The sequence below is a fragment of the Cyrtonyx montezumae genome, unplaced genomic scaffold (genome assembly GCF_038088225.1).
Source record: "Cyrtonyx montezumae isolate F1298 unplaced genomic scaffold, pur_monq_1.0 scaffold_22, whole genome shotgun sequence".
Lineage (NCBI taxonomy): Eukaryota > Metazoa > Chordata > Aves > Galliformes > Odontophoridae > Cyrtonyx > Cyrtonyx montezumae.
The window spans coordinates 4272514-4297849 of NW_027071959.1; the positions used below are offsets into that span (position 1 = coordinate 4272514).

A 25336-nucleotide genomic window follows, 5' to 3' on the forward strand; every position below is an offset into this window, starting at 1 on the left:
CACACGGGGAGGTAGCAATGCCCGTGGGGGGGATCAGACAGCTCCCGGGCCCCGCGGAGGTGACCCCGCGCCGTGCCGTGCCGTGCCGTGCCGTGCCGTGCCGTGCGGGCGCACCCGGCAGTGCGCATGATACTGCGGCGCGGGGCCCCGCGCGCGCGCCAACCCACCTTGAAACGGGCCCGGGCCGTTCCGCCAACCAATCACCGCCCACTCCGTCGGGGCGCGGCCAATGAGAGAAAGGCGGGGGCGGTACCGAGCCGCTAAAGAGCGCAGGCTAGGCTGCGCGCCGCGCCGAGCGGCGGAGGCAGGTGCAGCGCGACGGCGGCGGCGGCGGGATGGGCACAGCGGCGGCGGCGGGAGGCGGCCGGACCTGAGCCGCTCCTCCGGGCCGGCCAGCCCTGAGGCGGCACGGGGTAACCCTGCCCCGGCCCGGCCAGCCCCGCCCCGCCCCGGCCGGGCCGCCCGGCGGGCGGAAGATGCTGCGCACCGGGGGCCGGTAGTACTATGATTTGGTATGTGGCCGCTTTGGTAGCAAGTGTGCTCGGCGCCCGCGGGCTGAGCGTGCAAGGTGAGTGTGTGTGCGGCGGGGTTTGCACCGGGAGACCCCCTCCCTTTCCCCCCCCACCCCCCTTTCACCCCCCCGGGTTGGGGGCTGCTCGCACCGAGCATTGCTGCCGCGGTCCCGCACCTCGGGGTGCGCGTCCCCGCGGCGGGTGCGTTTTGCATCCCCTCCGGTGTTCGCGCCCGGGTGCGGTGAGCGCTTGTCTGCTTTATCGTTATTATTATCATTATTAATTATCATCCCCCCCCCTTTATGATGATGTTTTTTAACGTCGAAATCGGTGGCATTGAGGGCTCTGCGCGAGGGCGCGTCCCGCGCTGCGTTTTTTGCCGTGACCTCCAGAGATCGGCGGTTGTACCTCGGGACGCTGCGAGCCCCCCATCTTTCCCTTTGCCCCCCCCTTTCTTTTCCCCTCCCCCTCCCCTCGCCCCGACCGCGTCCCCGCGCTGCGGTGCCGCAAACGGTGCGTGTGTGTGCGGCTGCGGCTCCGCTCCGGGCTTTGAAATTCTCTTTGGGAGAAGTTAATGGGGACGAGCCCTCGGTTTGGGGGGGGGGGGGGGGAACGCATCCCGGAGGGATTTGTTTTTTGGTGATTTTTTTTTTTTTAATTATTTTTTTCGCACCCCGTTTTTTTTCTCGCTACTCAGGGAACGCGGAGAGCCCTTCCCTGCAGGGCTGTAGCCTCGGGGGGGTTGGGGGGAGGTGGAGATGGGGGGAGCAAGGAGGAATGCAGAGGGGTTTGATGCTTTCCCTGCGCTGTGCTCCCATCTGCGGGCTTTGGGGGGTGGTTTGCTCGCCGTGACCCCGGTGGTTCCTTCTCCTTCTCCTGGTGGCTGCTGCGTGCGGGTAAACTGAGGCACGGGGTTGTCCAAGGTCAGGCAGGAGACAGCAGCAGGGACTCACCCTGCTTTTCCTGCTCTGCCTTCAGCCGCCAGCCCTGCAGGGAGCAGGTGAGCCGCGAGCTGTCTGCTGATGCAGCACCAGCTCCCGGCTGGTGGGGGGAGGGGGGTGGTCCCGTGTGCCCCAGAGCCCGATTATGAGGACGTGGGGGCTGCCCGAGCTCACGGTGGCACGGTTGTGGGGACGTGTCTTGGTGCTCGCATCCCTGCAGCTAGGGATGGGTGTAGGGGTGGGTCAGGAGGGTGCTGCCCTTAAAGGGAGGAGGATGCCCTAATGGGGTGGGGGCTGGCACGGGAGGGTGGGCTGCAGGGGTTGGTTGCTGCGCGTACTGTGAGGTGCCGACGTGATGAATGAGCGTGCTGTGAGTAATGTGTGGGTGGGCGCAGTGGGTGGGGGGTGCGTGGCCCCCACGGGGATGCAGCAGTGTGGGGATGGGGACGCGACGATGTGGGGGCTTTGTTATGGGGACACTGCAGCGTCTCCCCCCCCCCTCATTAAGCAGTGCTGGGAGTGCAGCAGCCAGTGGGCAAGGAGCTGGGAGTCCCGTGGGTGGGTGGCTGTCACCCTGCATCACTTGGTGGTGGCTGGGGACAGCGTTTGCTGGCGATGTGGCTGTGGGGTTGGAGCTGTCGGCGCGCGGATGGTGGCAGTGCTGTGTGGTTTCGCTGGTGTCCTGCTGGCCCTGGGCTCCTCTGCAGGGTCTGCCCACCCCGGGCTGGCAGTGCTGTGCTCCTGACCTGGTGATGCTCGTGGGCTGAGATCTCATCCTGCACCAGTTTTCAGCCCTCCCTGCCTTGCCAGCCTTCCTCCCGCTGCTGCTGCCGCCTCTTCCTCCTCCTCTTCCTCTAACAGGGCTGACCCACAGCCCTAGCAGCCCTACTGGCCACGGGCAGCCCCTGGCCTGGTGAGGCTCTCCCAGGGCTTTCCAGGCAGTAATCCGCTCAGCGAGGCTGCGTTATCCCCTCTTATGGTGAGGGGGAGGAGAGCGGGGACGTGACAGTGCCGGGGTGCGGCGGCTGTGGGTGCTGGGGGGCCCATCCTCCCGGCATTCCCTCGGGGCTGTGACGACGTTGGGGTTTTCCTCCCTCTCCTCTTGGAGATGGCACAGGCACGGCGTGCAGAGGGATTTTGGGCTCAGTTTTGGGTAAAGCACCGGCGTGTTGGCGCTGGGGATGCTCACCTCGTGGCGGTGCTGGAGCTCGGGCGCTGCATCTCTGGCACAGGGGATGGTTTGGCACCGGCGTTGGGCAGCGGGTTGGTCCCGTTTTCTATCCTTTCCTGGAGGATTGTGCTCCGCAGGATGAGAAGCTCAGGGATGGATGTGCGTGCCGTGCTCCCCGGCTTGGTGTTGGATTTGTGAGGTGGTGATTTTTCTGGCTCCATTGCTTTTCCACTGGATGATGCAGCTTCTCCTATGGTGGGAGGACCCTGCGAGCCTCCATCCCTCTGCAGAGCTGCTGCAGGACAGGTCAGCGTGAGCCTCCCATGTTCCGTATGGTGCTGTTGGTGTGCTCCCATCCCATGGGGATGATGGAAGCATCCCATCTTCCTTTCCCCAGGGCTCGGGGTGCCTGGCTGGCCTTGCATGCATCTCTCCATTCCTCCTGCTTCCTGGCATTGGTGGGAGGACTGCCTGCGCCAGGAACAGCGTGATTCAGGAGCTGCTGGCGGGTGGCTCAGCTGTCAGCACACAGAGTGCTTGTGCTGTAGCTGATATTAAGCTGGAGGACTGGGGCGGCATTGGGATGGAGAGGACGGTGCTTCGTGCGGGAGGCAGATGCAGTGCAGGTCTCCCTGGGGCTGTTTCTGTTCCAGCATCTGCTGCAGCTCAGCTTTATGAGATGGCTCCAGGTATTGGCGTGCTCTGGTGTGGGGAGGTGGGCAGGTGGACCCCCTGCACCCCGATGCCCTTAGTGTGCTGGGGACATCAGCAGTTGACGGCACAGTCCCACCCATGCCATCACCATTACGGTGCATGGGCAGCGGTCATGCACACTGCACGTGTGCCCCATGGGGATGGCATTGATGCCACATGGGATGTCCTTTGTCCCTGTGGATGGGGTTTGAGCTTGCCACCTTGCTGCAAACCTGCTCATCCTGGGCTGCCACCACCTCCTTTCCATGCGTGACCTTGAGACGCGTCACTTGACCTCCACGCGGCACAGCCCGTCCATCTGGAAAATTGGGTTTAAAACACAGGAATCATGCTGAAAGAAAACCAGATGCTGCTGTTCAGCTGGGGGAAGGGCTTCTGCCTGGGGACAGAGACAGCAGGATGGTGCCCCATTCTCTTGCCTAGAATACAGCAGGACGTCCCCATCCTTCAGGCAAAGAACGCTTCCTATAGAAACGATATCCGATCTTTGTAGCCAAACCTTGTTGCCACATCCTTGCTTCCCTCCTCATGGGGCAGGATGAATTGGAGCCTGGATCCTGGCCGGGGTAGCCCTCTCTGTGGGAGCCCCACGATGGCATCGCCCTACGTGATGGCAGCCTTCCCACTCCCTCTGGGATGCTTTCCACTCCACCTCCACATCTTGTATTCTCGCCTCCTGGCACGCCGTGTGCCTTTATTTTTCCTGGATCTGCTCTGATGATGAAGCCTGTTGATCGCGTGTTTTCCTTTACAGAGCATCCCCAGTTCGGTGTGAGCCGCTGCACCGTGGGGGCATTTGGGGTTTGCATCCCTGCTCTGGCTCTCTCCTTTGACCCAGGTCTCAGAGCCTCAGGTTATGTCTCGAACCCCAGCCCAAACTTGGCTGGGAAAATCAAGTGCGTTTAAAAATACCCTTTCTATTTGTGCTCTGTTTCCTCTGGCGTCTGCAGGTTGTTTTCAAGCATTTCTTCACAAATGTGAGGGTGGGAAACACTTCTTTTAATGGAAAGCTGCAGTCTCCATTATTGATACGCTTTCAGGAGCTGGGGCTGGAAGGGAAACCTGCACGTAGTGGGGTTGGGAGCAGCGCTCGGGCTGGGTTTGCAGGTTGGGCTGGGGCAGCCCTGGTGCTTTCTGAGGAGCAGGGAGCTCTCAGTGCTCACCCCATTCCCCTCTGCAGCTGGGAACACAGGTTTGTGGGGGGGGTTCCTGGGTGTCCATCCTCAAGCTTCAGCCCTGGGGTGGGGAAGCTGCTTGGTGGGGGCTTGCTGGCCACGTGGCCCATTGGCCGCCTGCTGCACGTGGTCACATGCCAGAAGAGGAGACCCCGGCTCAGTGCTGCCAGCACTGACCTATTTTCCTCTGTGTGCATTCTGGCACAGAGGCTGCGGGTGGTGGGTCAGTGCTGGGTCTGTCTGTGAATTAGGAGACACTAGGGTCACTTGTGGGGACAGATGAGTGCCCAGGAGCAAGTGGCTTCTGTTGTGGCACCGAGAGGTCCCCCACGGCCCATCCTCTTGGTGTGGGGGTGTGTGGCAGTGCTCTGCCTTGTTGCACTGTCCATGCTCTGCTGGGCTTCTGGGAGCTAAAAACCAGCATCCCATCCCTGGGGCAGGAGGAGCGCTGGGGAAGGGGCCCTGTGCTCGCAGGGGGATGGAGCAGGTGGCAGAGAGGTTTGGCTGAGGAGATGGTGGGGGACTGTGTCCTGCATTCATGCTGGAAAGCACGAGGGGTGACCCTTGGAAGGTCGTGGGTGATGTGGTGCCCAGCAGGGTGCAGGGGACCCGCTGGGGTGAGACAACCGCCCGCGCTGGGGAGGCTGGGCCAGCGTTGTCCTTGGATGCTCTTGAGCTGCACGTGACAGCTGCTGTCCCCGCTCTGTGCAGGGGGGCTGCGGGCAGCCGGGGGGAAATCCCACTGCTCCCAGTGCTGTCTGCCTTTCTGCTGGGAGCTTGGCCGCGTCCCAGCGCTGCCCTGAAACCCATCCCTCCACCACAGCCACGTGCATGGGAGCAAACCCGGGACTCGGCGCGGGGAGCTGGGGATGCTGGTGAGGTTGCAGGGGCTGAGTCGGCTCCTTGCAGCTCCTCACCATGGGGGCAGAGCTGCCACCATCGCTGCTGACAGAGTGCAAATGCCCGAGCTCATCAGCAATGCAGTGCTAACGAGGCCTGGGAGGTGTGACTGTGCCACCGGGGCGGTGCGAAGCGATCGCGGTGACCCCGCTCTTCCCTGCCCCGATGGGGCTGTGCAGAAACCTCAGTAGCAGTGCAATGCAGCAAAGCTTTCCTGCGTGCACGCTCCTTGCATCGTGGTGGCTTCGCCCTCCCCTCTGCGTGCAGCCCTTCCCCATTCCCCAGCCGTAATCCAGCGCTGAAGGAAGCAGGGATGCCTGGCTGGGTGGGGGCTGCCTTGCTCCGCAGCACGGAGCAGGTTTGGGCTGGCAGAGCCCCAGGACGCGGGGTGGAGGGATGGATGCATGCACGGTGCGGGCCTCTCGCCGGTGCGTGCTTGTGCCAGAGCCAAAAATAGCTGGTGATGCTCGGCTCCCGCGGCGGGGAAGCGGTGATGTCACTCGCCGCCAATCACCGGCGGCCCCGAAGAGCAGCGCGGAGGAGTGGGAACGTGCTTCCCCGAGCATCCCTCCCCGAGCGTCCCTGGGAGCGGGCAGCAGCCATGGATGGGCGGCTGCCTGTAGGATCGGGGTGGGGTTGGGGGTGGGGGGGGTCCCTGCCGTGATGGGCTGGAGGTGTGCTCGTAGTAGGGCTGAACCCCACATCTGCAGTTTTGGGAATCCCCGACCTGCAGTGCTGCAGGAAGGGTGGTGTGTGGAACTGCTGCATAGCCCCCACGCTGCATCAGCCCCCCCCTTCCCTTCCATACTGATTTTTTGGGGGTTGTGGAGAGCTCTGGAAGCTCGCCCGGAGCTGTTCCCTTTGCACGTGATGGTGCTTTCTCACCACAGAGGTGTTGAGCTGCATTTCTGCAGGGCTTGCAGTGACTTGGGAGCAGGCACCTCCCTGCCCTGGGTGCCCATCTCCCTTCGTGAAAGCTGTGCTGAGGATGCTGAGCTTTGTGCTGATGAAAAGCACAGGATGATAACAGGCTGCAGCTAGGGTGGAGCAGCACCTTCACAGGGAGCAAAGAGTCTTTAATTGGTGTGGACAGGGTAAGGAGCAGGGTGCCAGACCTGACACGCAGGTTGCTGCTGGGTTTTGAGCCTGGGGCTTGGATACCCAAGGTATACTTGGCCACCTAGATGCCCATATCCCTGTGTAGCAGGGTGAGCTCCTTCTGTTCCCATCCCAAAGCCTCCAATTCTGCCTTTGTCCTCTTGCAGGTGCCCTCGGCTCGAGGGAGGAACCCGAGTTTGTGACCGCTCGCGCTGGCGAGAGCGTGATCCTGGGATGCGACGTCATCCACCCGCTGACGGGACAGCCGCCTCCCTATGTGGTGGAGTGGTTCAAGTTCGGCGTCCCCATCCCCATCTTCATCAAGTTTGGGTTTTATCCTCCCCATGTCGACCCGGGGTATGCAGGTGAGGATGGGAGGTCGCTGTTTTCTCCGGGGTGCTCACGGCTCTGCTCAATCTGCTCCTCCGTCGGCAGCCGCGCGCGCTCTGTCTCTCATCGCTTTCTTTCCACCCAGTTGGTTTTAATTAAGCAGCAGCACTAGGAAGCCAGCTGGGCTGCGTGGGACGGGAGCAACCGAGGCAGAGAAACTCAGGGTGACGCGTGGTGGCGGCGGCTGCTGCTGTGCCCCAGAGCAGCTGTGATCCCAGGGAAGCTCAGGGGAGTGAGGCAGCGGTTCAGTCCCCTCTGGGGACGTCTCCATCCGCTGGTGGCGAGGCATACGTGGCATCTCTAGCAGAGCCACGTGGCTGCACACCGGTGTGTCACCTTCCCTGTGAGGCCGGAGGCACAGCTGAAGGCTGAGATGCTCCCTGGGCTGATGGCACAGCGGGGTGGACCCACTGTGATGCGCTGTCCCCCTGGGGACCTTTGTGGGAGGCTGAGGCATCTCTTGCGAGGATGCATCTGTGGGGTTCAGCATGCTGGAGGCCGTTAGAGTGAGGTTGGGGGAGGGGCTGTGGGGTCGTAAGGCTGACAGGCTGTGCTCTACCCACAGGCAGGGCCAGCCTGCACGACAAGGCGTCCCTGCGCATTGAGCAGGTGCGCTCCGAGGACCAGGGCTGGTACGAGTGCAAAGTGCTGATGCTGGACCAGCAGTACGACACCTTCCACAACGGCAGCTGGGTGCACCTGACAGTCAACGGTGAGTCCTGGCCAGCAGCACGGCCTGGTGCTGCTCCTCCATCTCAGGATGGCACTGTGGGGTAGGATGTGTCTGGAGGTTGCATGCTCGGAGGGTGTGTGCTTGCTGGGAGCGTGGTGTGCATGAGTTAACAGAGACAGTGATGGCATAGAGGTGTGTGCACTTTGGGTGTTGTGTGCACCAGGTCACTGTTGCACCAGAACGTGGGGTCAAAACCGGTCCTTGTCTGTCACCCCCTCCACGTGCATCCCTTCCTCGCTGGGCTTGGTGTTTCAGGCTGTGATTCTGTGCGTGGCTTTGTTGTTCTGATAGGTGATAGTGATGGACAGCTGCCCTCCAGGTTTGGCAGAGCCCAAGCATGCAGGCTGCTGGGGCTGGCACTTGGCAGAGGGTGATGGGGCGGGTGTCCAACCCTGGGGAGCTGCAGATGGCCTGGACAGCAGTGCCAGGAGCAGGGCCCAGGTCCCTGTCACCACTGCGTGCTGGGGCTGTTCTGCAGGACAATACTTTGGCCAAGGAAGGGTGGAGGGCTGCAGTGTGGCTGTGCCAGATGCAGGGTTGCTGCAGGGCTGGGGCGGGTTCCCTTTGATGCTGGACCTAGATCCTATCTGCACCTTTAAACCAACAGAGAAGCCATCCAGGCCGACTTCAAGCAGGAACATCACTCCAACCTTTATTAGTAATCATGCTATTTAATTCCACGGAGCTCTTTTAAAGGCCAGACATCAAGAAGACAGGGCAGGGCCCGCATATCCTCTTCACAAACAAATCAGAAAGCCAAATCTTTGTGTTCTTGAAATTCAGATAGACTCCGATGGCTTTTTTTTTTTTTTTTTCCATTTTATTAGTGCTGCGCGTTAAACTAATTAGCAATTTGTCGCTTTTCCACGTCAGGAGCTGTCTTTATTTTTAGCTCTTGGAGGCAGGACGCTGTGCTGCAGAGGGGCTGCGGCTCCTGCCTGACCTTGAGCCACTTATGGCACCTCCAGGAGGGCCGTGGTGTGGTGCAGAGCTGCCTAATTGAGCCCAATTAACGAGCAGGAGCAGGGCACGGAGCGTGGTGGCTGTGTCCCTGCCCGCTGCCTCCTTCCATCGATGCAATGTGGGATGAGCTGCTGTCCCTCTAATGAGCTTGGAGAGGCTGGGAAGGAAGGAAGGAGGGAGGGAGAAGGAGGAGGAGCGTGGGGTGAGATGGGAGGAAGGCATGTGCAGTGGCTGGTGGAGATCTGGCTGTGTGTGGATGTAGGAGCATGCTGTGTGCTCCACCTGCACCACACGGAGTGCACGGATCCTGCAGAGCAGCTGGGAAATGCCATTGGGCTCTCAGCCCTGCAGAGCTGGTTGGCCTCTGGGCTCCCACCTGCTGATGTGATCCCATTTCCCAGCACAAAAGGGCTCTGGGGTGAATGGGAGCTGCCACCACACTGTGGGGCTGAGCAGGGTGAGGTGACCCTGTGTGATGTCCCCATCCCTGTGCCACTCTTTGGGTGGGCCATAATAACAAAATAATAACTGTAATTCTCCAGGATTGAGGAGCTGTTTTCAGGGAGAGGGCCATGGCTTTCCCCAACAACGTTAGAATGCTTAATTTTCTTTGGGGAAAATAAAAATCATCCTGGGAGAAACAAAGTATAATTCTTTTTTTTTCCCTTTTTCTTCCCCCTCCCCCTCCCACCCTGAGCAGGTTAAATTGCCAACCTGACTTCTTTGAAAGTGGGCTTTAACAACTGCTGGTAATTAGGGGCGGGCTGTAATCCTGCCAATCTCTTTAATCAGAAAGGAATCTTTCGATCTGCACTGCGGTGTTTTCTTATGTTTTGACAATAGCGAGTTAATGTGTGATGGGAAGCGGGGGGAAGAGCTGTGCTGTGCCCTGGAGTCGCCAGGGAGGATGGTGCCATGGGGTTTATTCAGAGAGATTCTGTCCCTCTGTATAGTGTGTGGGTAGGGGACAGTGCTGGGATATTGCTGCCCTTGCAGCTCCAGCTCTGCCAGCCTTTGTGTGCTGCCTGCTCCTTCCTAGGGAGAAAGGGTTCACGGGGTGTCCCCACCTCTGTCCCTGTGCCACTGCGTGACAGTGGTCGTGTGTGGAATGGGGTTAGGGGGGTTGACAGAGCTCTGCTCCCTCCCCAGCTCCCCCCACCTTCACGGAGACACCGCCGCAGTACGTGGAGGCGAAGGAGGGCAGCAGCATCACCCTGACCTGCATGGCATTTGGCAACCCCAAGCCCATCGTCACCTGGCTGCGAGAGGGCGAGCTGCTGGCCGCTGGCCCCAAGTACCAGGTGGGTGCCATTCGGGTCCCCACCCCGCATCCCCTGCAGCAGGGATGGGATGGATGATAGTGCATGTGGTGGCTGGAGCCAGTCTTGCTGTCTCAGCACATTTCCCTGCTTCCCAGCAGTGGGAGTTTGGGGGGGGAGGTTCTGCTGGCTGGGCTGCTGGGGGCTGTGCTGTTCCCTTCCCCCAGGAGAGGGGGAGGGCTGGGACCTGGGGATGTGGTGGCTGCAGTGGGGTGAAATCAAATGCTTTGTGCAATGGGGGGGCTCCCCCCAGCCCTGTTTCCCATCCCATAGGCTCCCACTCCTCTCCCGGGCAGAGATTCCATCCGAGCCATAATTGGTAAATCAGGCATTGGAATCAGCGCAGGCACTAATGAGAGTAATTAGGAATCATTTGTTACTAATTGAAATAGAAGGATGAGGCAGAATGAGCGGCGGGGAGGGAGGCTGCCTGGGAGCTCAGTGCTCACTTGGGGGGGGGGGGGATGCTGCAGCCTGTGGGGGTCACAGTCCCCATACATCCTCAGCAGGGACAGGGCTGCCAGGCAGTGCTGGGGGCAGGAGGTCAGGGGCTGTGGTGGCCCTGTGACCACTGACAAGGTCACGAGGGGGGGGGGGGGAGTGGGGAGCTCCTTGTGGTCCACTGCCCTTCAGGGGTGCAGAGCAGTGCCTGTGGGGTTGGGGTGCCCACTGAGCTCAGTGCTGCACGCAGTTTGTTGCTGGGGAGTGCTTGGCAGGAGCGGAGCAGTTTGGAGTGTGCTGTGCGTCAGTCACTCCTGCAAGAGATGAATACATTGAGAGAGATGAATAACATTGCGAGGCTTATTTTTTTTTATTTTATTATTTTTTTCCCCCTTGGCGTCGAGCAGAGATGTGTGTGTTGGTTTATTAATATCGGCGTCTTGCAGAGCGGGGAAACCCATTCCTTAGCCAGCTCTGCCTGCTGGCAGATCCCATCCGCTGCCCTCTCCTTGGGCTCTAGGGATGCAGGGAGGGAGAGAGCATCCCCCTGGTGGGCTCTGCGGGGTCCCCACGTGCTCTGTGATCCCCTCTGGTTGCCTGCAGGTGAGTGATGGCAGCCTGACGGTGCTCTCTGTCAGTCGGGAGGACAGAGGTGCCTACACCTGCCGGGCATACAGCATCCAGGGGGAGGCTGTGCACACCACGCGCCTGCTGGTCCAAGGTGAGCGTCCTCGGGGTCCCCAGGAGGCTTTGGGAGCTGGGACATCCCAGTGTGTCCTCATTTATTGTGTGGGCTCAGCCTGTCCATGGGAACATCTCAGCCCGGTCCCCGTGGCATGGGGAGGAGCAGGGTTGGTGGGTGGTGCAGCACACTGTCACCCCCCTGCCTGCAGCCTTCCATTAAAGACCTCCTCAATAAATAAAGGAGGAAATGAAGCCCAAACCCCAGACATATAAACGGCATCAGGGCTGCCAGCTCATCTGTGGCATGGAGAGCCAGGTTAGATCCCAAGCAACACCAATGTTCACCCTATGCATTGCAGTGGGAGATGTTTGGGTTGGGGGACCTTAACAGCAGGGCTGATGTGAATTGCCAGCGTGGCTCTGCATCCCGTTTATAGGACAGAAATCCATTTAATTGGGGTGGCCATGCTGTCGTCTCAGTGAAGCAGCTGTGTTGATTAGCAGCCGGGCCCTGATCGCAGCTCGGTTTTGTTTGGAAAGCAGGGAAAGATTGAGAATGTCACAAAGCACCTCGTCAGATAGCAGCGATACACGGCCGGTCTCCCGCTCCTCTTGATTAGATAAATCTTTAATTAGGTCAACAGCTACCGGCAGGGAGAGGAGCTGGGGGGTCCTGGTGTGGGCAGAAGGATGTGTTTGCAGGGAGACAGGCCCCAGCCTGGTCCCATAGGGGTGATGCTCTCCTCCCCCAGGACCTCCCTTCATCGTTTCCCCTCCGGAGAACATCACGGTGAACATCTCTCAGGATGCACTGTTCACCTGCCAGGCCGAGGCGTACCCCGGGAACCTCACCTACCTGTGGTACTGGGAGGAGGAGAACGTCTACTTCAAGAAGTGAGTTTGCAGTGCAGCCCACACCGGTGCTCTCCTTGCTCCCTCCCTCCTGGCATCGCTGCTTCTCTCCGTGCTCCTCCTGCAGCTTTCCCCCCCCCCCCTTCTCCTCTCTCGCAGTGACCTGAAGCTGAGGGTGCGGATCCTGATCGATGGCACGCTGATCATTTTCCGGGTGAAGCCAGAGGATGCTGGAAAGTACACCTGTATCCCCAGCAACAGCCTGGGCCGCTCGCCGTCCGCCTCCGCCTACCTGACGGTGCAGTGTGAGTGCAGCAAATCCCAGTGGGTGCTGCGAGGTGCCTGCTCCCTGCTGTGCACGGGGGGAGGGCTGATGCTCCAAATCATGCATCTTCAGGGCCAGTCTCACGCCGCTGCGCAAGGCACAGAGCATCTCCTTGTGCTGGTGGGGTGTCCTGGGTACCACCCTGAAGCAGGAGCGGTGCTCGCCTTCCTTAAAATCAGTTTATCTCCCCCTAAGATAAGGATGGGGCATCTTGCTGCTGCTCCCGTGGGTGCTCCTGATTGCTGTTCTCATTGCTTGGGCGTGGAAACACCAAGCTGGGGCTTTAAGCACCAAACACCCGCTTGTATTTTCTAGGTATTTATCATAGGTTGCGTGGATTGCTGTGAATTTGTAGCTGTGCACGGAGTGGTTTCAGGCAGTAACTGATCTAAACAAACGCAGAACAGCTCTGAAAGGAGCAGTGCTGCCCACGCCTGTTCTTTCAGGCTCCCCCTGCTTTAATGGGTAGTGTGCCACGAGCGTCCTATGGCATTCGACAGTAATGGTCCAAATTGCTATGCTTTGCAATTGCAGTATTGCTCTGCTGTGAAGGACTGTAGTGATTTTATTTTATAATGCAAGATAGGCTTGAGCAAGCAGAGTTCCCAACGGCCTTGTGTCTGCAGCCCCACTGCTGGTGAATGCTGTGCCATGGAGAGCTCGAGGTGTGCTGCTGGAGGGCCATCCCAGAGGGGCAGGATGCACACAGGGCTGGCACAGGGCTCGTGCTGCCCCAGACTGGAGCACAGCCAGCGCCTGGCAGAGCCTCTCCATCCCATTACTGTCTCCAACCCCTTGATTGCATTTCCTAAGAGGTCAAGTTAAAGGCAGGGGGATAAAGCTGGTCCCATATGCACTGCTCTGTAAGCTGGGTTACGGTGTCAGTGCGGGGTTGCCTGGTGTTGGGGAGCACTCACGTGCTGGGAGGAGCTTGCTCCCGTGCTTGGTTGCTTTTGCCCTAAGAAAGAAATGATGAGGAGGACTTGGAGACAACTCAGTTCTTGTGCTCTGCGCGTTTTGCCAGCTTTGCATTTCTGCACCCCAAAAATGATTTCATCCCTTAATGCAGTGTAAGCCCCATTAGATTTTCCCATAGCCTCGTGCTGCTGGTGTCTAGACAAGATTGTAGAAATACTCGCTCTTCCTATTCAAGTAACTTTTTTTTTAAATGCTTCTTATTAAAGAAAGTCTAGGTTCTCTCCAACCCACTCCTGCTTAATTAAAAAGCTCTTAGAAGTGCTGTTAATGACACGTTCTAGACTCGAGGATTGCGAGACGCCTTCCCGTGTGGGTGGTGAAACGTGGGGAGGTTGGAGGCATATTGTAAGCGTTTGCATCCCATTTGGAAGGGTGGAGGTGGTTGATTTTTCCACGCAACCCAGCAGCAATTAGGCACAGGCTGTGAGTGCAAACAAACAGGAGATGAGCAGCTCCGGACAGCAGGTCCACTCCGTGCTTTGTGGTGCTGCACTTGGGGTGGTTAAAGGCTCTGGAGTTGCACTGCTGGTGTTGTTTCCTATATAAAACAGCAAGAGTGGTGTTGATCCCATGTCAGACCCCTGCAGACTTGCCTGCAGCATTTTCCTCTTGGCGTGCAGCTGTAGGGTGGGTGGGTGCTCTGCTTGATGCATGTGTCACCTTGCGTGTGTCCTGCAGGCTGATGGAGCAGGTCAGTCTGGGTGTGCCGAGCAGATGCATTTAGCATTTCGTTTTAGATGCAGCTTTTAATGAGCTCCAGGTAGGAGCACTCTGGGTGCTAGCAAAGCCTCACAGAAATGCCGGGTATTAGAGTGGGTTTGAGTGCATAGCAAGCCTGGAGATAACAGCCTGCAGGAGCTGGGGGGGGCATTTGGGTTTTGTAGCCAGCACAAAAGCGATGTGATCCACAGGAGCTGGGTGGTGGCTGGGGTGATGGACTCCTTCCCATTGCTAACGTGCTGCTGCTCCTGGCCCAGATCCTGCCCGTGTGGTGAACATGCCCCCTGTCATCTATGTTCCCATCGGGATCCACGGTTACATCCGCTGCCCCGTGGAGGCAGAGCCCCCGGTCACGCTGGTCAAGTGGAACAAGGACGGCCGACCCCTGCGCATCGAGAAGGTGAGCAGCCCAGGAAGGGCAGCAGGGAATGGGGTGGCTGCTGTCCCCACACGGAGTGTCCTTGTCATCAGGATTGAGAGCCCCGTGGACAGGATGGATGCTGCTGCTTTTCCTTATCAGCAGCTTTGCTCTGAGTTAATTCGGGTGCCTGCAGACGTGCTGTCTGTCTCCCAGCTCTCCCAAATGACCTTCTGATGGCCCTGTGTTCTTCCAAGGGCAGCTAATGGTTAAAAGACCCTTTTAACAAGTCTCCATCGTCCTTTAATCATTGTTTGATGCTCTGAGTCATTAAATATTTAAGGAAAACACTCCGTATTTTAGTTTTTGTTTAAATATTAACGATTTACCATTTTTGATTTGGTTGTAACCCACTGTTGGTGTGGGCTCCTTGGTGCCACCAATCCTTGGTGTTCCTATTGCTCTGCTGCATTTCCCTCCAGTGAGGACACAGAGGAGTCTGAGTGGAGACTCCTGGTCCCTCCCCAGTTAAAAGAAGATGGGAGCTGGGTCCTGGAATTAATTCGGCCTGTGACACAGGAGGCTTTCTGTTTGATAAACGCCCAACAGGAGAGCTCTTAAAGGAAAAAGCAACCTCGGTGCCTCTAGGCACATTTTACAGTAGATGCAAAGATCATTGAGCTTGTTTCATCTCTGGGGTACAGCAGATTGCCTGCGAGTCTTTTGGGTTACTTGAAGAACCCTGATTGTTTACAAGAGGGAGAACAGCAACGAGATAAAGATGTGTGTCATCTGCATGCTCAGAGCTGGGAAATCCTTCCCAGGGAAGGACAGGGAGCGAGATGCTGGCAGGGATTCAGACTTCGTGGGTAGGATTTGTCTCACCTAATTTTAGGTGTCTCCGGGACTGATGGCTGTGTTGAGAACTACTCACAGTCCTTGGAGAGAGAAGCACCTCCAGGAGATGGCTGTTCTGTGGTTGAGCTGAAGCATCCACTGCTGGAAGGGGTGAATCACACCCTGGAGTGTGTGCGTGTGCAGAGGAGGGAAGTGAAGCTGTGAAGGGTCTGGGTTGGATATTAGGAAGAATTTCTGGTCAAAAGGAGTAGTGCTGCACTGCACAGCTGCCCGAGGAGTGGTGGCCTCACTGCACCTGGAGATGTTCCAGAGCCGTGGGGATGTGGCACTGAGGGACGTGGTCAGTGGGCACAATGGGATGGGTTGGGGATCTCGGAGGTCTTTTGCAACCCGAATGAGAACCTATGACCCTATGGTTTCTCCTCATTAGCTAGAAAAGAGGGCTAGAGCAAGGCTGAGATGGGGGCTTCCTCGCAGTGAGGACTGTGTGCAGACAGGCTGATCTCGCCCGCTTTTCCTCTCTCTGCAGTTGAGGAGGTGGCTTTGAGATGGGTTGGATGCTGGGAGTGGAACTTGGACACTTGAAAGTGATTTGGGAATCTCCAGGAGATGCACCATCCAACCTGGGCTTAGGTGTTGGGGTTGGCTGAAGGGAAAATAAGCAGTGGTGTGTGTAGGATGCATCAGCTCCCTCTTTCTCACTGCTGCAGTACTCTGGCTGGAACCTGCTGGAAGATGGGTCGATCCGAATTGAGGAGGCAACCGAAGATGCTCTCGGCACTTACACCTGTGTGCCTTATAACGCCCTGGGTACGATGGGCCAGTCTCCCCCTGCCCGACTGGTACTGAAGGTAACGTGCAGCCCTGGCTCTGCAGCCTTCAGATCTCAACTAAGCATTAGCAAAACTCGTCCATCACGTTCACTCACAGCCCTGAGAGTGGCCGCTTTTGCCAACAAATGTTCGGTCTCGCTGACCCAGCCTTAGATTTGCAGAGAGCTTTTTAATGAAGAGCTGATTTGGAGAAGCTCCACGTGCTTCTGATGTATGCTGGGCTCTGCTGCAGTCCCCAGTGCTGCTGGGAAAGGAGCTGCTGCTCTTTGCTCCCCAAACAAAAAGACACATGGCTGCAAACGGCGGCGGTGAGTTGTGTTATTGCTGAGGCTCGTGCAGTGCAGCTCTGCAAACCTCATGTGTACACACATCCCCCAAGATGGTTGTGGAGCTGATGATACCTGATGTGACGTGGGTGGCTTTTTTTCCTGTTTATCTCCTTCAAATTTAAGGGAGGCATCGTAGCACTGTCTTTTTCAGAGAAAACTTCCGTGTGCGTGTAATTTAGTGTACCATAATGCCTCCTCAGCACACGCTTTCTGCTGCCTTCACCCTGCCCAAACTGCTGATGGTCCTCGTTTTGGGAGGGTTTGGTGGCACAGAGCTGCTGACGTGTGGCAGTTCTTTGTGTGGGCTCACACTCCTTGCCTTTTCCCTTGGCTGCAGGACCCCCCCTATTTCACGGTGCTACCAGGCTGGGAGTACAGACAGGAGGCAGGGAGGGAGCTGTTGATTCCTTGTGCTGCTGCGGGAGACCCCTTTCCTATCATCGCCTGGAGAAAGGTACCCGGCCTGCCAGACAAATCTGCAGTGCCTTTGGCTTTTGGTGAATATTGCAGACAGAGAAGCCACACTCTGTCCCGGTAAGAACAAACTGCAGGTACAGCTGCTTCGCTTTGGGCTGAGCCACTGCCGTCCTGTCCCGCAGGTGGGTGGGGGAAGCCCAGCTTGTGGCCAACAAGTACTTAATACTGGGAAACCTTCTCAGCAGCATCTGCAAAGCTGAGCTCTGCTCCCACCCCGGCTCCCTCTTCCTCGCTGATGCTGTTCCCAGGACCCTCCTCATCCTCCCAGCCCTACACGAGGCTGCCACCGGTGACACTGGTCCTGCAGCACGGACCTCCTGCAGCAGGAGGGGACGTGCCACCACAGTGGGTCTGGGGGCTCTGCCCTGGGCTTGGCTGGGTTTTGACAAGGGACTTTGTGACACACCAGTGGCTGCTTTGCTGCCCTGGGAGTTGGAAGACCATGGGAAGAAGCTGTTTTCATCATGCTGGACTGGACATAGCAATCTGAGGATGTTCCCTTTTGTAGGGCCAAGTCTGGTGTGATGTCACCAGGGCTTTCCTGCTTCCTTTCCCCTTTGCTTCCCAACTTTGCTGCTCCTGTAGAAAAGCCACTGTCCAGCTGTCAGGATCATCTCCTGGAGCCTCCTGTCCCCTGCCAGCCCTTCTCAGAGAGGGCAGGATCCCTTAATCGCCCCACGAACGCTGTTCTTGCAGCAGAGCGAGGTGCTGGATCTGTTCACCAAGTTTTACCAGCACAAGGGGTACTGTAACCTGTACATTTTTGCGTGGCCTACCTAAAACTTGTTGACTCTAGCCATTTTATCCATCTTATTTTATCTTCCTTCCCCACCCCATCCTTATTTAGGTTTATTTCAGAATTCTTTCATGCTTTCTGACCCTCTCCCTGGCAACGTGACTTTGGGCTTTTCCTCCCCTGACATCAGCTAGGGATGAACTCAGTGAAAGAAGTAAGCTCCCTTGCTCCCATTCAGCCCTTCAGAGCTGACCTCCTCCTCCTGGAGGACTGCAGAAGTCCTGGGCTGGGCTCTGGTAACCCGCCGTGCTCCTGCTGCAGGTCCCTGGAGCCCATCAGTGGGATCCATGCATGAAGAATAGCAGAAGAGGGCTCAGAGCAACACGGGATTTGCTCAGCTTTGGATAATGGGCATAAACACAAGTTGTTAGAAGAGCCATCCTTCCGCTTGGCTTGAGAGCTGCCAGGCACCTCCATGCACGCCATCCTCCTGTGTCCCTGGGCTGCCTCCTCCTGCTAAGATCTCTGCCACTGGCTGGGACTGAGCAGAGCAGGAGGGGCTGCTGGGAATCTCCTGGGGCAGTCACCCACCTCAAAGAGTGTTTGTGGGGACACTCAGTTGCCTCATCCTCCACAGTGGTGACAGTTTCAACTTCGGATGCTGGAGGAGTGAGATTGAGTTTTTGTGAAGGGTTCAGCATCCGTGAGAGTGCTGTGGGGTTTTTTAGACTTGTGTATGAGTTGGGAATATCAGCCTCTGTTCTGCATGTGTCCTGCATTTATCGTGCCAGGTCCACTTGAAAACAGGGAGACTTTGCAGTGTGCAGAGAGATGGGAGCCCTCACTAGTGCCCAGTGGTGCCCCATAGGCCTTGCAGATAGCTCAGTCATCGCATTGCTGCCTTGCCTGGCTTGACGTGCTTCTGAATAGTGGTTTTATCTCTTTGCCATGCTCCCCCTGCTCCTTGCCCAAGGTAGGGAAGCCCAGCAGGAGCAAGCACAACACGCTGCCCGGCGGCACCCTGCAGATCCGCTCCCTCGGCAAGGACGACCACGGCGAGTGGGAGTGCATCGCCACCAACGTCGTCGCAAGCATTACTGCCAGCACTCACCTTACAGTCGTAGGTACGGGCAGGGGATGGGGCCTTGGGGGATGGCTGGTGGCATGGGGTCCCGTTCCTGGAGTGCACCCAGCAGCGTGCTGGGCACGGGATGGGGTGCTTCCTGTGAAGAGTGATGTCTCACTTTAAAGCCAGCTGTGTTTTCTGCTCTTTTTATTTTGGCCACGTGCTGCTGGTATTTCTAGCAGACGTTCCAGATAGGAAAGCCTTTGCTCTGTGCAGGTGGAGTCCCTTTGTGTCATGGCTGGAAGCAAATCCACACCAGGAGCTGTGGGCTGCATTAGTACTGGGAATCTCAGCTGTGCCCTTGCTCCTGCTGCAGCCCATCTCTCTCCCCGCAGGCACAAGCCCTCATGCCCCAACCAGCGTGCATGTTGTGGTTGCCATGACCTCTGCCAACGTCTCCTGGGAGCCCGGCTACGACGGTGGATACGAGCAGACTTTCTCAGTTTGGTACGGCCCTCTGTGAGTCATCCTGGCATGCTTTGCTCTCTGCTTCTTTTCCTTCCTAGCCGAGCCCAGCTTTGAGCAGCAGGGCTGTGCCGTGGTGGGGAGGGGGGACGGGTGGTGGGGGGCAGTGCCTGGGTCGTGCTGTGATGCAGGGTAGAGCCCCAGTGCAAATCCCTGTCCCGGGGTGGGAGGGATGGGGAGGACAGAGGTGGCTCTGGGCTGCTTTCTGCAGCTTTTTTCTGCTCTTGCTGGGTGCAGAGGAGCTGCCTGTGGGGGTACTGCAATCCCATCCAGTGCACTGGAGAGACCAGCAACAGTGGTGCCGTGGAGGGCTGTAGGTCTGCAGCGTTTTCTTCCTCTCTTGTGCTTGCCAGTACATCTGTCTGCCCCAGCACATTTTAGTCTGCTTACAAGGGGAGACACTTTGCATTCATGTAACTTTGCCTCCGGCATCTAATTTCAAGATAAACTGTTTATGAAGCTTAGCAGCCACGGGAAGGATGGAAAATGCAATCTTTAGAGAGTACATCCTGAAGAAATGTGACTAAGCAGAAACGATCTCTCCCTCCTCCGTGTGACTCCCGGGGGGCTGTTAAATCCCAGCTGAGCTTGCGACCAGCAATAGTGAGATGCTGTCCGGGAGACTTTACTCCTGGAGCTGTTGGTACCCAAAGCAAAGAGATGCATCCAGCTTCCCCATGTGTGGCTGGCTCTGCAGGGCCCCCACCCTGCAGCAAGGGAGGGCAAAGTGTATTTGCAGCAAGGTCAGGCTCTTCTCTGGGCTCTGCACTTACTTCTCTTCTAAGAGCCTTGCTTTGAAGTGTGAAGAGGACCTTTTCACAGGCTGGTGCTGATGTCCTCCCCCACTTCTCCAGCCTTTCTTCTCACTCCCTTTCTTTCCTTCCTTTCCTTAATTTGCCCGGATGGGGTCTGCTGATAGAGTGGAGATTGGAGAGATGCTGCTCGTAATGAGTTCTGCTCTGCTCTAAACTGAGGACGGTCTCTACGCTCACAGAGTGGGGTTGGATAATTGTGTCAGGAGACAAAGGACAGGAGATAGGAAGAAAAAATTGAATGAGTGGAAGAGAAAAACGAGGGAGCGAGCAGGAGTGGATGTAGCAGTGCAGACCTTGCGTAGCTGCCTCTGAAAAACGTCCTTGGGAAGGACTGATCTGACCTCCTCGTTCTTGAGACGTGTCTCACCTCGCAGGGAGGTGGCAGCTGCTGGCTGCCTTCCCAGTCCTGCTTTCTCCAGACCCCACACAAAATGAGAGCAGCCAGTAGCAGGGAAAGATGTTAAGAAATTTAATGTAGGGAGGAGAGGGGAGTTAGAGAAGGAGAGAGAGACCGTTGCAGCTGCACTCCATGTAACTCCCATAGCTATGGGGAGATGGAGTTCCCACTGGAGCCACTGTGATTTTTGGGGTTCTCCTGCCCACAGTTGCTGGATTTGGTCTGCACATGCACAGAGCTCTGCTGAGCTGCTTGTTTCCATTGCATGCTGCTGCTCCTCCTGCATTACCTTTTGCTCCCTTTACAGCAGCATTACTGGTCTTTGCTCCAGGTGGGTTTACCTGGCAATGCACCGATGGTCACACGTCTGCAGAACAGAGCTTCTGCAGCAATCATTTCTAAATCCTCTGTGAACACAACAGAAACCTGCAGCTGAGGGCCAGGACTCCCTAGAGCATCTCTAGTGCATGCGTGTGGAGTTCAGCAATATTTGCAATATCATTGCAGCACAGGGATGCTGCTTTGAGACTTCAGGCTCTTTCATCTCAGTACTCCTCTGGGTAGCAGGGAATTGGAAGTGGATGCTGTGATGACTGTGTGCTTGATTCACCCTGGATTTTAGGGTTAAACCTGCAGAATGGTCGAAGATGGGGATTTAGCTAACCACCTCCTGTGTGGGATTGTATGGACAGGGGTACAGCTAATGGGAAGCTTGGCTTGGGAGTTGTCAGGGCACGAATGAGAACAGGGTTTGTTTTTTTTTTACTTTTGCAGCACTCCAAGTAAAATAAATAGTCAGCAAACTTGCTTTATTTGCTTTGGGGATGTGATGGGGATCACCCTTAGAGCAGGGCTGCTGGCTTTGCTCTTGGTTGTGGCCGCCCTGCTGTCAGGGTGTGGGGCTGCAAGGTGGTGGTGGCAGTGACTGTGGCACAATGGGACAGAGCTCCAAGTCCTCGTGCACGCTGACCCCGAGCCAGCTCTTGGGTGGCAAATGTCAGCGCTGTATCCATGCACATTGCTGCTGCCAAACCAAACCATCTCTCGGGAAAGCTTCATTATCACTCGAGACCTTAACACGGCGTCTTTATACTCCCGGTCAAGGCACGTTCCCTGAAGATGCTCCCTTCTCTCTTGGCAGGATGAAGAGAGCCCAGTTTGGCCCCCATGACTGGCTGTCTCTCCCTGTGCCAGCTGGTTCCAGTTGGCTACTGGTGGATACACTGGAACCGGAGACTGCATACCAGTTCAGTGTCTTGGCTCAGAATAAGCTGGGCACCAGCTCCTTCAGTGAAGTGGTCACTGTGAACACTCTAGGTAGGTCCTCCCAAACACACTGGGAGGAGGGCTTCAGGAGGTGCACAGAGGAGGGGAAACAGCCCTTTGTGCAGTCTGTGCCCTCTGCCTGGAGGTGGTGATGAGCAGCAGTAGTTTCCAGCTGCAAAGGAGGTGTCTGTGGAATGTCCTGGATGAAACCTGTAGACTTTACCAGCTTCTCCTAAGGCAGCTCAGGGGAACAGTTCTGTGGTCCCAGTCACCTTTCAGATCTTCCTGAAGTTCAGCTTGGGGCAGGAGTTATTAATAGAGCACAAAATCACTTGCGTGCAGCTCAGAGCTGGAGCTCTCACAAAGGGCTTTGCGCTGGGTACCAGCCTTGGGGCCATCTCAGAAATAGGTCGAGGGGGGAGGAGGCTTTCTGATGCTGTGCCCCTTTTCCTAGTCCTTGTATCTTTAGTTCACCCCTTTTTGGAAAGCTGCTTTTCTGTCTCTGAGATGAGAGAGAGCACATGCCCGAGACGCGTCCTGACCTGCTGCCAGGTGGGAGCTGCTGCTGCAGTGATGCTCTGTCTGCTGCTGATGCCAGCATGTGAGAGGGATCGCAGCACGCTGCTCCTGTGCAGACCCACGTGTCATGGCTGTGTGCTGAGGCACGAGGATCCACTGCCCCAGAATGCAAGGGGAGAGATGGGCGATGACCCCAGGGAGGAGAGCATCCGCTGCGCTTCCCTTAACCCCGTCTCAAAGATCCTTCTCCTTTGTCTGCAGCATTCCCTGTAACAACTCCAGAGCCTCTGGTGTTGGTTACCCCACCGAGGTGCCTAACAGCCAACCGGACACAGCAAGGCGTCCTCTTGTCATGGCTCCCTCCCGCTAACCACAGCTTTCCGATTGACCGCTACATCATGGAGTTCCGCGTTGGGGAGAGGTGGGAGATCCTGGACGATGCCATCCTTGGGACCGAGAGCGAGTTCTTTGCCAAGGACTTGTCCCAGGTGAGCAGGGAGGGACTGCCCTGGAAGCTTTCGGGGTGACTCGATTCCCTCGTGGGGCTGATGATGTGGTTTGATGTTTCAGGACACCTGGTACGAGTTTCGGGTCCTGGCGGTCATGCAAGATCTCATCAGCGAACCCAGCAACGTTGCTGGTGTGTCCAGTACAGGTAAGGGCTGCTGCTTCCTCCTCCCTCCCTTTGCCTGGCAGCTGTGGGAGCATCTGCACTCTGCAGTGCTGCTCTGGTGGGGTCGTGCATCGCTGTAGCAGTGCTGGCTGGAGCAACTGCTTTTGTGTGTTTGCTTGCAAGCCTGGCTGTGAGCTGGGTTAGGATTAATGTCCCAGCACTGCTGCTGCATCTCTGCTCACAGGAAGCATTGGGCTGTAAAGCAGCATAGCAGTGTATTGACTGATGCTGTGTTGGTGCTTTCCACAACCGAAGGGGAATTTGGGAGCTGGGCCACTCTGCTGTGCTGTCTTCAGAGCAGCAGTGCTGGGAGCAGGCGAGGACAAAGTGCCCTTCTCAGTCCTTGCTGCTCCGTGGGGTGCTGTGAGAACAAAGCTCTGAGCCCAGCACTGCGCAGCCTGGAAATGGAAATGAAAGGTGCAGAGAGGGAAATGCAGCACTGCAGTGCGGTGTCCGGGGCAGGGGGGGGAGGAAGCAGCAGAGCTTTGCAGTAGCAGACTGCAGCATGCTGCAGCGTTTCCCCTGCACCCTAGCATGGCTGAGGAGCATTCCAGCCAGGGCTGGGCAGGTGGTGGCGATGGGAAGGGGGAGGTCTGTAGGAGAAGAGGATGTAATGAACCCTGATGGTGTGGTTTTCCTTGAAAAAAGCAGAGGAGCCGCCCAGCTTGGCTGCACACAGGAATGAAGCAGTCTCTCTCTGCCCCCAAGTGGTGCTGGCGCGATGCAGGGAGCCTGCTGCCGGCAGCCTGCTTCTCTGTCCTCCCAGTGCTGCTGCTCTCCTCTTGCCCAGTGCTTCTGATAGGGTTTGACAGCACACGGGGCACAAAGGCAGCTGCAGCCACGGGGTGTGCGTGCATCCCTGACCCTCCTGGGTGATGTCTGCAGCTCAGAGCAGACGAATGCTCGCTGACCCTGCACGCGGATGTATGGCAGGAGCACTGGTGTGTGCAGGATTTGATAACTGCTCTTGCATCTGCAGTTAGCTGCAGCTGAGCTCTGGTGGTGGTTCAAATTTGCTCTTGGTTAGTGAAGTGGTGTAACAAGGGGTCAGAGGTGCGGGTGCTGGTTCCAGCCCAGTTTTCATTGAAGAGCTAAAATATGCTGCATTCACACACTGGGGAAAATACTTGGTGCTGCTACAGCGTGAGCTGCAGTGGGTTATTATGGCAGTAGATAACTGTAGGTTTGGCGCAGCTGTGTTCATTTGTGCATAAATGTGGACTTGTGTGGTGGGAGCACGTCTTCCCTAGGTATCCATCAACAGAGATGGAAGGGTCCCTTTTACACGACACCTCTGCATCACTCAGCCTGCAGCAGCACTGCCTGTTCTTCCCACGTGGGCTGGATTTAAGGCAGGGTCTTTCCTTCAAGGTTATCGTTCCGAGTGAGCTGTCTCGCATCAAGGCAGCGTTGCCCTTCAGACTGTTGATCCCCCAGGCAGGATGCGCGCGTGTGTTTCTGTGTAACACCTGATGGTTGCTCTTTCTCCCCCAGACGTATTCCCTCAGCCTGACCTGACGGACGAAGGTTTAGCCCGCCCGGTGCTGGCTGGCATCGTTGCCACCATCTGCTTCCTGGCTGCTGCCATCCTCTTCAGCACACTCGCCGCCTGCTTCGTCAACAAGCAACGCAAACGCAAACTGAAGCGCAAGAAAGGTGAGCTTGGCCCCGGCATGCTTCTCTCCTCGTCCCTTTCTGTCCTCTTGTTGTTTCTGTCGTCTTTCCTGACTGTGTTGTGGTGGTAATGTTCTTCCCTGTCTTGTCTCTTCTTCCACCCCTGCGCGTCTTCAGGTGAAGCCCTGACTTCATCCCCTGGCCGTGCCTGAAAGCGCCCGTGTTCGGGAGTGGGAGAGGAAGGGTGGGTGAAGAGGCGGCACAGAGGCCTGGGATTTCTGAGGGCACAATCTCACGTGGTGACAGCTCTCAGAGCTTGGGGGCTAGGGCTGGGATGTCCCCTTGGCTGAGGGTCCCCTCAGCATTGGGCTCTGCAGCTGCTCGGCTCTGCCTGGCAGTGCCCAATGGCCACACTAGGCTAGAGAAGATCCCAACAAGGAGACTCCACCATTTTTCTTCCCTAAAGCTGGGACTGCAACCACCTTGCAGGAGCACCTGGTAGGGAAACCATCACCTGTCCAGGCAGCTGGGGAGCTGGAGGGGGCAGGGGAATCGTCTCCTTCGCCTCTGGCGTGCAAAACTGCGTCAGCAGCACTGATAGGAAGCTGTGACGGGAGCTGTTTGTTGTCAGCAACCATTAAAGTACTGGAGCGATGAAAACTTGGCCTCTTGTTGAGTGTCTTCTTTGTGGTTGTGATGTTGTTTGTGTGTCTCTGTCTTGTTGCGCCTCCTTAGCGTTCTCTCTTCTTTCCCCTTTTATTCTTTTCCAGACCCTCCTCTCTCGATAACCCACTGCAGGAAGAGTTTGGAGTCCCCGTAAGTATCTGTCTTAGATATGGCACCAGGCTGTGGGTCTTCAGGGTGCCTCTTCCTACAGCTGTTGCAAAGGTCGAATGGAAATATCCAGCCTTGTTCTGTGGCCTCTAAGTTGGTTTCGTTGTTCTGTAAGCTTGT

The 25336-nt window shown here is 57.2% G+C and overlaps 1 protein-coding gene across 1 annotated transcript in view; it reads left to right on the forward strand.

The window, feature by feature from the left end:
- Window positions 1-504: 504 nt before the first annotated feature.
- The window catches only part of IGSF9B (immunoglobulin superfamily member 9B), a 36203-nt gene continuing 11371 nt past the window's right edge, over window positions 505-25336 (forward strand). Inside the window, exons 1-17 of the mRNA XM_065738331.1 lie at window positions 505-568; window positions 6679-6876; window positions 7467-7613; window positions 9747-9898; window positions 10961-11078; window positions 11794-11935; window positions 12053-12198; window positions 14174-14316; window positions 15843-15983; window positions 16632-16748; window positions 18481-18631; window positions 18969-19092; window positions 21452-21627; window positions 22357-22583; window positions 22666-22750; window positions 24263-24424; window positions 25153-25198. Of these exons, the coding sequence (XP_065594403.1) occupies window positions 505-568; window positions 6679-6876; window positions 7467-7613; window positions 9747-9898; window positions 10961-11078; window positions 11794-11935; window positions 12053-12198; window positions 14174-14316; window positions 15843-15983; window positions 16632-16748; window positions 18481-18631; window positions 18969-19092; window positions 21452-21627; window positions 22357-22583; window positions 22666-22750; window positions 24263-24424; window positions 25153-25198 (2339 nt within the window). The remainder of the gene's footprint in view (window positions 569-6678; window positions 6877-7466; window positions 7614-9746; window positions 9899-10960; window positions 11079-11793; window positions 11936-12052; window positions 12199-14173; window positions 14317-15842; window positions 15984-16631; window positions 16749-18480; window positions 18632-18968; window positions 19093-21451; window positions 21628-22356; window positions 22584-22665; window positions 22751-24262; window positions 24425-25152; window positions 25199-25336) is intronic.